The sequence below is a fragment of the Strigops habroptila genome, chromosome 5 (genome assembly GCF_004027225.2).
Source record: "Strigops habroptila isolate Jane chromosome 5, bStrHab1.2.pri, whole genome shotgun sequence".
In the NCBI taxonomy this organism is placed as follows: Eukaryota; Metazoa; Chordata; class Aves; order Psittaciformes; family Psittacidae; genus Strigops; species Strigops habroptila.
Genome location: NC_044281.2, coordinates 41,995,565 through 42,007,160, shown reverse-complemented (window position 1 = coordinate 42,007,160; position 11,596 = coordinate 41,995,565). Strand labels below are relative to the sequence as shown.

General features: G+C 40.7%; 1 protein-coding gene across 5 annotated transcripts in view; it reads right to left on the bottom strand.

The window, feature by feature from the left end:
* The window catches only part of ACVR1 (activin A receptor type 1), a 71,291-nt gene that overhangs the window by 15,272 nt on the left and 44,423 nt on the right, over nt 1–11,596 (bottom strand). For 3 of the 5 annotated variants that reach the window (XM_030485957.1, XM_030485958.1, XM_030485959.1), the window contains 3 exons: nt 6,240–6,339; nt 3,661–3,807; nt 1,049–1,324 (listed from right to left, as the gene is read on the bottom strand). In XM_030485957.1, the coding sequence (XP_030341817.1) occupies nt 1,049–1,324; nt 3,661–3,807; nt 6,240–6,339 (523 nt within the window). Of the gene's footprint in view, nt 1–1,048; nt 1,325–3,660; nt 3,808–4,514; nt 4,574–6,239; nt 6,340–11,596 lie in introns of all 5 variants that reach the window. The other 2 variants (XM_030485960.1, XM_030485961.1) reach the window with 2 other exon arrangements.

Below are 11,596 nucleotides of genomic sequence, written 5' to 3'. Positions count from 1 at the left end.
GAACAAACATGTCAAATACATGCCTGAGGATTTCACATGAAATAAAATAAAATAAAACAAAAAACAAGAACAAAAAAAACCACACCCAACCCAAACCACAACACTATTTCACCACCATAAAAAACTAAGAAATGTTTATTGCTGCTCTCAGAAAATCTCTCAAATATCTGAAAAGCCTCTAGATAAACAATGTAGTAGATTTCCACTTCATAGTGTGATGTCAGTCAACACCAGTGTACACTGCCCCTCCTCAGCGTGAACTACAAAATTATTTAAAAGCCAATCTCTGAAGTTTTGTATTTTAATTTTTCATTTTTTACTTTCTATTTCCTCTGCAAATTTAGACTGGCCCAGGTGTGTGGCTTTCATGTTTTCCCTGTGTCTATCTCGTGTCCCTCAGGCAAAAGTGATAAGAACCGTGCAGTGGAATTACTGGAAAAAAAAAAAAAATTCCATCTCCCAATACACTTTTTGTCTAGCCAATGAATCCCCAATACTATTTTTTACTGTTATTTTCTTCAGAGAAAAGGGCAAGTTACTGTCAGACACCCTGACATGTGAACGAGCCACACAACTGCAACTGTTTCTCAGCATCCTACCAGCTTAAAGTCTAAAACCAGTTGGTCATGGAGAACTCAATTTTGGGCTTGCTGAATTACGTGGTGAAAGACTCAAGCAAGCTGGATGGACCTGCAGAGCTTGGGACAGTGAGCACATTGTTCTGAGACTGTAAGTGGAAAGACCTTTATTAATTCAGAAATGAGCTGCAGCCTAATAACTGCTGCCTTCTGGGATCTGTGGATGGAATTTAACATCAAAAACCCAAGAAAATATCAGCTCTGCTCCCGAACGCAAAAGTTATGCTGGGGCTCCTCAGCAGTGGAGCGGCATTTCCAAGTTGTAAGTGCCATCTAGTGGCTGCCATAAACCTTCAGGGTAATCCCACATCATGTAGAGGTTATTTTTAAGACTTCTACGGTTGGAGTTATCCGATATATTTGATTCCTACAGGAATGCATTGAGTATATTAGCATCGAAATGAACTCACCTAAATCTGCTATGCAGCACTGTCCATTTTTCTTAACGAGGATATTTTTGCTCTTCAAGTCCCGGTGAGAAATGGCAGGCTTCCCCTGGGTTCCAAATATCTCTATGTGCAAATGTGCAAGACCACTAGCTATGGACAGTACTATACGTAGGCAGCTGACGGTGTCCAGGGTAGTGAGCTGCAGATAGTCATACAGAGACCCCATTTCATGGTAGTGGGTAATTAACCACAACTGGGTACTAGAGTTTCTGGAAGTCATATCAGATGCAATGAAACCTACAGAGAGGAAGAAAAAAGGAGAAACAACAACATAAAATGACAGAGCTCCTTCAAGACTCCCTCAAGAAAAGAATCAACATTAGTAGGCCCCTCTTGCAATTTAAAACTCTGTTTATTTAAAACTTTTCCACAATTGCACTGCACTGAAAACAGACTGCAGTTATTACCATGCTGAAAAAAGAGCTGACGTATTCTGGAACTCTAACTCAAGTCTATTCACAAGAATGCATCTATGCACTTTGTCAGTCACAGCAAACACAACTACTTGTTAGGACCACATGCTTTTAAAAAATACACACACACAAAAAGAAAAAAAAGGGGTCGGGTTTTTTTTTTTTTAAAGGACTTGGGGGTGGGGAAGTTTCCAGTTAAACAAAAAGAGCACCAGGTTGTAACACATCTGCTGCTATCCACTCAACAGGAAAGAAGCAATACCTCAAACAGGCAAGTCATAAGAAATATAAGAAATTATTTCAATTTTTAAGGACAAGCAGCTAGTGCAGGCTGGGGAGAAAAAGGTTAAATGCACATCGTATCCCAATAAACAGACATCATATGCTGTGCCAGCTTCACATTCACAGCCAAGGTAAGCCTACTCAGCACTTCCAACGATTGACCTCTACATGTCACAAGCTTGCTGTCCCCACATGGAACGTCACATCCTTCTGACCAAATGTAGGTTGAGAAAAGCATATCTCAACACAGCAACAACTTACTTAAAAGGCTGCAGAGGGATTGCTGCAGCCTAATAAATCATCAGACCCATGGGACTGCTCTAAACTGCTGCGGGCTCCAAATGTCTGATTACCTTAACTGTTCACCAGCTCACGTGGGAGCCACAGGATATAAAAAGTGGCAAATGGCAAAGGAGAGTGTGACAGCACCAGAAGATTAGCGTAGCAAAAACCAAAGAAGAACAATTATTCTACTTCAAATACTAGACAGTTCAACCAGTGTGCAACTGACTTCCACGGAGAAATAAGGCAGAGCACTTTAAGCATCATAGCTGTAATTCACAATGATTTTCTACAAAGGAACAGAGAAAAATTTCTCTTTGTAACTCATGAACCTCAAGAACTGCTTTCAAGAAAGAGCTGTCTTAAAACCGAACCCAAAATTCAGGATTAGCTCCCTTTCGGTTGCACAGTAAATTCAGAGGTATCAACAGCACACTATTGACCTCAACAGCTTTATCTGGGAAGCAACTAAAGTTTTATTTCCAAGTTAGAGGAACAAATCATGTTTATTAAAAGCCCACATATGACATTTGTCAGAAAGAACACCCACTACTTTCTCTCCTGATGTCAGATTTCTCCAACAACGTGACACTTCTGTAATCTGTGATATTGTTTAATATTGCATCTAAAAAAATTTCTATAAAATAGCCGACAAATTTGACAGTTATCAAGAAAGACTAAACACAGACAGAGGAACATGGGAAATGTGTAATGTAATTTCAGCCAAGTTACTTGCTCTCTCGGGAAGTAAAGTTCAATAATTCACATTTCAGGAGGCCACCAAATTATTTTTGTAGTAACAAAGGAACTGCTTCAGGAAACATTAGACAAACGTCTAGGCAGGCTGAGCTATAGAGCCAAGGAATATTCTCTGACAGGAAACAAGAATAAGGAGCCCAAGTAAAACTGATTGAAGACAGACAGATTGCGGGTGAGGTAAAGTCAGCACTCAGAAAACATGCTGCTGCTTTTATTTGTAAAGGTGGCACACCAGTGAAAGGTCATGTCTGCTAGGAATCAGAAGGGCTGCTTAGACTTCAGCCATGGCTCACAATACAAAAAAGCTATTTGCTAAGCTCTTAGAACAGAGCAGACAAGGTACAAGGGATGCAAAAGATTCAAAATCATTGAACTTCCATATTACGGGGAAACAAGATACATCACAAAGGGGCAACTCCAGTAGGAATTTAAAAACCAAGGGAGCTTAGTTTGACCCTGAGCAGAACAGTTAAACAGAAGAAAATAACAGATTGACACTGCAATTTATTCAGGCACAAGGAAAAGTATTCAAACATTTAAATCTCACTGTAAAGTCCTCTCCACTTTTTCTCCCTTCATTTCTTCCAGGTAAGCTGAAGTTAGAAGAAAACACAGACCCACTAGATCTTCTACACCTAACACACTGTGCAACACACTTTTGCCATCTGGCTGTCTGCAGAGCAGCTGCAAGGGTGAATTCCTAGAACACAGGTCTGTGGCACCTCCATTCTTTACAAGATACCTGTCAAAAGTGCAGTATTTCGCAAGCAAACTGTTCAGTTAACTCACCTTTACACCAGCTACACCAGGACACATGAATATGGTTGTCCTACTTACCTAAAATATTTTCATGCCGCAGCAATACAGTGTTGTACAATTCAGTTTCCCTGAACCAGGATTTTTCATCCCTAGAAGAGAAGATCTTCACAGCAACATTTTCTCCTTGCCACTGACCCCTCCAAACTTCTCCATAACGGCCCTTGCCTGGTGAGGGAAAGCACAGTAGAAGTTGTCAATTAACAATCTTCGTAAGGTTAGGACAGGGTTAGCTAATAGAATGGAAATAACAGTTATGGCCCAAATATCACATTGATGTACTTGGATCACCCCTGCATACCACTCTACAGTCAGGCTGTGCTCCACAGTCCCTTAATTTTTCCTGTTTGTTTCAATTGCAAGCTCTGAGTGTGGACCTCTGCTCCTTTCACATTGGAACAGCACCCAGAGGGTTTATACTGGGCAGGTGTAATCATTCAACTATCAGCAAGGGAACCACTTCTGCAGCTTAAGAAACTTAGGCAGCACACTACAAGGCTAGTGTACACAACGCAAGTAAATCTATGAATTCTGAAGCTAGGACAGGAAGGATATAAAATGCTGGGGGTACAGTCTTTACATTTCTATTACATCATTAGCCCTTGCAGAAGCAGTCAGCACAGCCAGACACATAAAATGCAGAATGAAGATTTAAAAAAACAAAGAAACAAAAAACCAAACAAACAAACAAAAAAAAAAAAAAACCCACAAAAAAACCCCAACCACCACTCAAAAAACCTCAACAAAAAAACCCACCCACAGGAAAAAAAAACCCACAACAAAAGCAAAAAACAACAACAACGAAAAAAAAAAACACCACCACCACACACACAAAAAAAAGAAAAAAAAACCACCAACAAAAACCCCAAACCCACCTCTGTTCTGTGGAGATCGGGACACACTGGCTTGCATGCCAGGCTTTTTACCCAAACAGCTTAGAAGAAATGTATGAAATTATCAAGTAGACAAGAGCAAAGCTATGTCCTGGACAAGGCACACTGGAAAAGTTCTGGTCATTGCCATTTTCATCACAGCCTGAACACAATAGCTTCAGGCTTCGTGCAACAAGTTCTGCTACACTGGACAACAATAAGTACCTGAGGTCTGCCTTTCACTACTCTGCTGTTCAGTGTTCTTCAGAGGCACGTATGAGTAAGCAGCAGGTACAACCAAACGGGGAGAGATTCCCAACACTCATGTCTAAATGCCACCACCCGAAGATACTTCCTGCATAAGTGTTTTCATCTGGTCTGCTATACAGGCTCAAACACATGGTCTCTGGAAGCAGTGCTAGCCTGGGTTAACTTGGGAGCAGGCACAATTCCAGGGACTCACACTGGTTCACACACATATACATGCACAAAAAGATGTCTCTATTGCAGGCAAAATCATCATGCATACCATGTTCTACAGTTTTTGACGAAAAGAAACTGCAGAGGATGTACGTTTGGATTTAATGCAAGCGTGAACATTTGTGCCTACTCAATACTTACTATAAGCCAAAAGCAAAGAAACTGGTAAAGTGCAGGCCCAGTCCCTATAGATTCACACATTCATCTGTTTTAGCCAGGCTGGATTTAGCACTCTGATGAATTAAAGCTTCTAGTAATTTACAGGAAGGTGTTAACCCGTTCTGAGTTCAAATCACTAAAGCAGCAGCATAGAAATATAAACAGACTGGTTTTCCTACTAGGATCAATCATTATCAAATCTTCCTCACCTTTTAGTTCCAGTACAGCAACTCATCTCAATGTCACTGCCCTGGTATATCTTTGACCCAAATGCTTCCTAACATGACTATACTCAAATTTAACATTATTTAATAATATATATATGCTGAAGAAAAATCTAATGGATCCTTAAAATTAACACTAAAAGTCCTCCAAAAAAACTAAAGACCCAGATGAGTTTTAGGGCAGAATTACCAGAGATATTTTCTCTATAAGGGGGAAAAGAGCAGCAACAGTATATCCTTGCCTGCAAGGTGTCCCAAAGTAACACTGCAGAGCAAGGGAACTGTATGTTCTCATTCTAATAGCACAAAATCAGTTGTGGGATTTTTTGTTTGGTTGGGTTTTGGTTTTTGTTTTGGTTTGGTTTTTGTTTTGGGGGGTGGGGTGGTGGTGGTTTTGAGGTGCATTTTTTTGCTTGTTTGTTTTAAAATGCCATGTTAGCTTGATGCTTCAACTCCATATCTCAAATCCAGGTGATCCTTTTCTAATTCTAAATCTAATTGAACACTAGCTAATGAACGTGTTTGTTTCACAGTTTCAAATTTCAAATTGAGCTTGCTTTTCTATTTAGCTTACAAAGTACCCAAACAAGCCTAGTTTGTATTTTCTAAAATCACCTTACTAAACAAACCTTAAATTTTTCAATCATAAAGCACAGATGACATTTGCCCCCTTCTTCTGCATAGATCTGAAAGGAATTTTTTCACTTCACTTTCTAAAACCAAATACGTTCCATCAGCTGAAGCCTGAAGTTTTGTATATTATATAAGCAACTGAGGAAAAACAGTTGATTAGGATGGAGATAAAGCTTTCTCTCTGCATTGTTGCCAAGACTGGGCACTAAATGCAAACAAGAATTGTACTCACCTACACACTCTACAAGTGTGATTTGGCGAGCCACCGTTCTCTGCACCAAGAAAGGAAGCCCAGAACCACTTCCGGATGTGCAGGAATGGTCCAGTAAATCCTGTTCAAAAGGAAAAGCAGAAGATTATAACCTATGAGAAACTGTAATTCCACATACACACACACACACACCCCCGTTTAAATACGCCAATTCACAGGACAGGTTAAGTTGAAGCACATTGGTATCCCAATGACTCTGGTGACGCCATTCGGTCAATTAGGAGTCAAGACAGGCTGTTGCCATCATCATACACATGGACAGAGAATGCTCTTTGCAAGATCTTACCACTTCAGAGAACATCCCATGCCTAGAAGAGATTGGTAGGGGAACTGTAACTTCAGCATAATCACTTTCTCTTGGAAGTTTTATAAACAACAAAACAAGCAACAGCAAACAAATCAAGCACTCTCAGATTTCTTATTCTGTCTCTATCTTATATTTGGCATTGCAGTATCATTTCGTTTACTAAATAACTAATTCTGTTAAATAAATTACAATAAATTTACTGCCTGTGAACCTGGAAGCTCACTCACAATCCACAAGCTATCCTCTGTGGTGAAATTCCACCCTGCTCCAGCACTTCACTCTCTTACTTAGCTTATGCTCTCTCAGGTCTGTATGTCACCTATTTCAAATAGCTTAGCAACAACATTTTATTTCAAGACAGAAAACTACAGGAAAAATCTGAGCCACCTCAAAAAGAAATAAACTTGCTTTCTCTGACTTCTATGCCCAAAACCTTCATCCCTATACAGTTAGTAGGAAGAAAACCAGCAGTTACATCTGAACATTCCTTCAGACTTTTCCCATTCTTCCAGCCACCTGGAGTTTCCTCCTAGAAAAGAGGACCAGGAGGACACAGCAGCACAAATGTGTTTTCACTAATTAGAACTAAGGTCATGTCCCAGCCCCACCAAACTCTGGTACAGGATACTCTCAAAATCTATTTTACAAATCCTTATGAATAAACATGTATTAAAAAGAGACATTCAGAACTGAACTTTAATTACTATAAACAGACTCCAGAAACAGCCACTGCTGCGAGTTTTTAACTTAGATGGTAAAACAAAGCCAACATATTCCTGCGATACAACTTGCTTTTTCAGCACCTTTTTAATCCAGATTATGTGGCCTGCACACAATCTGTGCTCAGATGGCCATTTTCTCTGAAGCAATACAGGGAGGAGAGTCAGTTTTGCTGAAAAAACCTAGAGATGGGTGTCTTTTGGGTCTGTATAAGCCAAGCAGAGAGGTGACAGCCCACAGCTCCCATCACTTTGTCCATTTTCAAACCATTTTCAGTTATAAGTAACTGTACCAAACTTGAATAGTTTGGGCCAAAACTTTCCATGACTTATCTACCACAGAATGGCCTTTTGGTTTTCTTTTCCTGAGGGACTGTTCATCTAGCATGGTTCAGCCGCCACAGGGAAGAAGGCTTATGACAAATTATTTGGGTGTTGTCTTTTAAAGAAGTTCTGATTTGTGGCAGAGACTTGAGATTTATCAGAGAACCCCCTGGGTGCCAGACGTGCTTGTGGCTGTTCCTCGCAGGGCTCTGCCTTCAGCCACTTCAAACGCTTATGGTATAAAACATCTGTTGATAGGCATGTGAGTCTGTTCCTCTGGAGACGTTTTCCCTCAGTTTTTAATGGCACATCAGGGTCACTGACCTCACCAGGGCTAGAGGCTTGGATGCTGCTGTGCTCTCCCACTGAACACCCCTGAAGCATACTCCAGCAGGTGGGGCAGGCGAGCACCTCAACACCAAACCCTTCTGGAAGGGCTGAACCAGCAGGTGAGCTTTTACAGAAGCTCAGGCCCCAGCCCCACTGCCTAGACACCCCTTTCCACCCCCCTTTTGAGTCTGAGCATAGTTTTACAGAATTACACAGGCCTGCAAAAGGGAGCTTCAGCTGTAGCAGAGCAGGAGGAAAGCTGCTGCAGCAATCCCCACTGCCGTGCTCCTGCGTGCCCCACTCTGCTTTTGACAGTGGGAACCACTGGCAAACTGCTGGTTTACTGCCCAAACCTAGGACTTCTTTAAAAGACAACACTCAGTTCCTTATAAGTTTCCTTCCCTAACTTCACTGTTATCTGCCAGGTTAAGGTTTGCAGACACAGAATAGTAAGTAGATGTATCCTCTGCAGTATGGCAAAAAGCAGTAGCTACAGAAGCTACACCCCCAAATAGGGGAAGAGAGATGCATGCTTTGGTTACAGTTATTTCACATGCATTTCACAGAAAATTGAGATGATAGATAACTGTTACTCCCAAACTACAGGCTCTCCTTCAGCCTTGGCATGGGGAGGAATTGTGCCCTGACTCCACGCAGAGCCCATGCAGCATCCATGGGGGAACAGACTCACATGCCTATCAACAGATGTTTTATACCATAAGCGTTTGAAGTGGCTGAAGGCAGAGCCCTGCGAGGAACAGCCACAAGCACGTCTGGCACCCAGGGGGTTCTCTGATAAATCTCAAGTCTCTGCCACAAATCAGAACTTCTTTAAAAGACAACACCCAAATAATTTGTCATAAGCCTCCTTCCCTGTGGCGGCTGAACCATGCTAGATGAACAGTCCCTCAGGAAAAGAAAACCAGAAAGCCATTCTGTGGTAGATAACAGTCATGGAAAGTTTTGGCCCAAACTATTCAAGTTTGGTACAGTTATTTATAACTGAAAATGGTTTGAAAATGGACAAGGCAATAGGAGATTTACCTGTATCACCTACGCTACATGTCATTGATACTCCAGAAAATTTTCTGTAACAAGTCTTTCTTGAAAGTTTTTATCTGTTTATGGTATGTTTAGCGCATGGAAACCAGACTTTAAACTGTAAGCTTCCTAAAAGGAAACAAAAAAAACAGAAATAAGGGGGGGGGGGGGGGGGGGGGAAGGCATGACTGAGATTCTAATTGAATGTTAAGATCCTATTAGCCTTTTAAAGTACTAATACACAGCTACTTTTATGGCTGGGACTTCCACACTACTTTCAAAGCAGTAACCACTGTCTTACTGGAGGGGTTTTTTTTCTTTACAAAGGAAAATGGGATAGATTAAAAAAAAAAAAAAAGGCGCATAAGCATAATGAACTTCCTAGACTTTCCAGCAAACTGTACTACTGGGCTTTAACAAGATGAACTCTTTCTTCTAACAATTTTTTAATGAGTGCTCAAGAAAAAGATAATCTAAGAATACCAAGAGACTGCTATTTTGCTTTTTAATACAAGCTGAGAGTTCATTTTCCTTCCTGCTTGTATGAGAAGCAAAAAAACCCCCACCCTAAACTTATCTGCAATGACTGTAAAAACAAGATTTGAAGAGGTCACAGCCCTTTCCATTCCCCATTAGGAAGCTTAGTGCTTTAAGCATTTGCTACACTATGGAGACTAATCCTAAATGTAAACTAATCTAATGTGTAACAAAACCAGCAATTTAAACCACACAATGGAAAAGAAAAATCTGGAATTTAAAGACTACTTACTGTTTGGATTAACTTTTAGAAACAAGAAACTATCTGGTTTTTTTTTTTCCTCACATCACCAGCACTCAAGAGGCACACCAGAGGCACACTGATCGTAAAGCTAAGAATGTCTGACAGCCGAACACAAACCAGCTCCATCGAACCAAGCCTTTACAGTTAGCAACTTCTCCACTTTCCTTGTAAAAGAATTTTGATTTATTCTTCTCAGGTTTTATCACCGTTTCCAAGTAACATTAAATGACTTGATGTGCAAAACGTTTGCAAATGGAATGGAAATGGTCTTGCACTGATAAGACTTAAGAGCTGGAAGTCAGTGCTTGAAGACAGATAAACAATTGCACACATGCCTAATTCATGGTGAACACATCAAAACTGGTTTTGAACAGTAACAGAGAATCGGGCCTTTTGGGTTAATTAAAGAAACCCAAAGGCATTGAAAAAAGATTACCAAGTATAGTTCACCTAGGCCCAAGCTGAAGCAATCTAGCACGGCAGCAATAGAAAGCTGCTGCAGTTTGCACCACAGCTGATCCCGCAGTCCCATGAAGTGTCTGGACACATTAAGCTCAGAGGAAGGCAATCTCCCTTGCTCCATCTTACTGAGGAAGCTAGCATTTAGAAGCCAAAACTCTTACCAGAATGGCCACCCTGAAGTTCCTCTAGATCAGTATCTTGTCTCTGATCATACCCAAAACCCATGTCCTTTATTAGCGTATTACCAGTGCAGCAAATTGGAGTACTAGACACAGGAATATTAGATAAATGGAACTATATAGGGGCCCTAGGGTATTAGACTATAGGATATTAAAAGCGGAGTGAATTAGAAGCAAATATGGGAATACTTTAACATACAGGATACTTTCCTCTAACGCTCTCCCAAGTCTCCAAGCACATTGAGCTCAGGAACTTCCTTAGCTGGTTTTTTTTTTTTTTTTAAATGTGTTTAACATACAGTCTTTTCATCCTGTTGCTCTTTGAATGTATACAAACCTATAGCACCTAGAAAAATCATCAGGCAAGGAGTTCCACTGGTTTGATTACCACTGTGTTAAGAACCACCTTCCTTATATTTATCCCTGCTCTTACACGCTAATTTTGATGCCTTCCCATTACCATATTGCAGAAGGCAAACAAGCTGATTCCTATCCATCCTCTCCTATCCCTTGCCACACTGTGCATCTCCATCATACCCCCACCTCCTTAAGATAACCACGCTCTTCTTCCTGACTGAAGCACTGGTTTACTTACTTGTTGCCTACATAGGCTGTTTCAAAAATGCATATTGGGGCATCCAGATCACCGTATGTCTGATAACTCAGTTTTAACTTATTCCTCCTTAAAAAAGGAATCTTCCCTGCCTCAGCAGTATCCCTTACCAGCCATCTCAAACCCTGAAAACTTACTTGTCAGGACATACTGTCTTGTGAATGAAATGCTTTTCCATGCAACCCCTGCAGCACTTATTCGCAGCAGTATTTTATAGAAGCATCACTGCCTCAAAACAAAGAGATGCAAGAAACAGCTTCCAGCTGCCTAAAATACTTCATTTTCTTCAGGAGTCCCATGGATCTTTCTTTTAATAAATTCTCACAGCTGGGCCTGCAAAGCAGTTGTCAACTTTCAGGTAACGAAGTGCAACCATTTTCTGGAGTATTTTTCGGACATAGTCAAAATTGCTTCCCTAGTTGATGGTAACCAACACTTTCTTCTAAGGAAGATACTAAAGGCAATTCTACACTTAAAGAAATACCCGTTTCAGTTTCTTCCTCCTACAGAGAGAAACACAGTCCAAAACACAGAAAGAAAATACCCAGATGATGTATTTAGT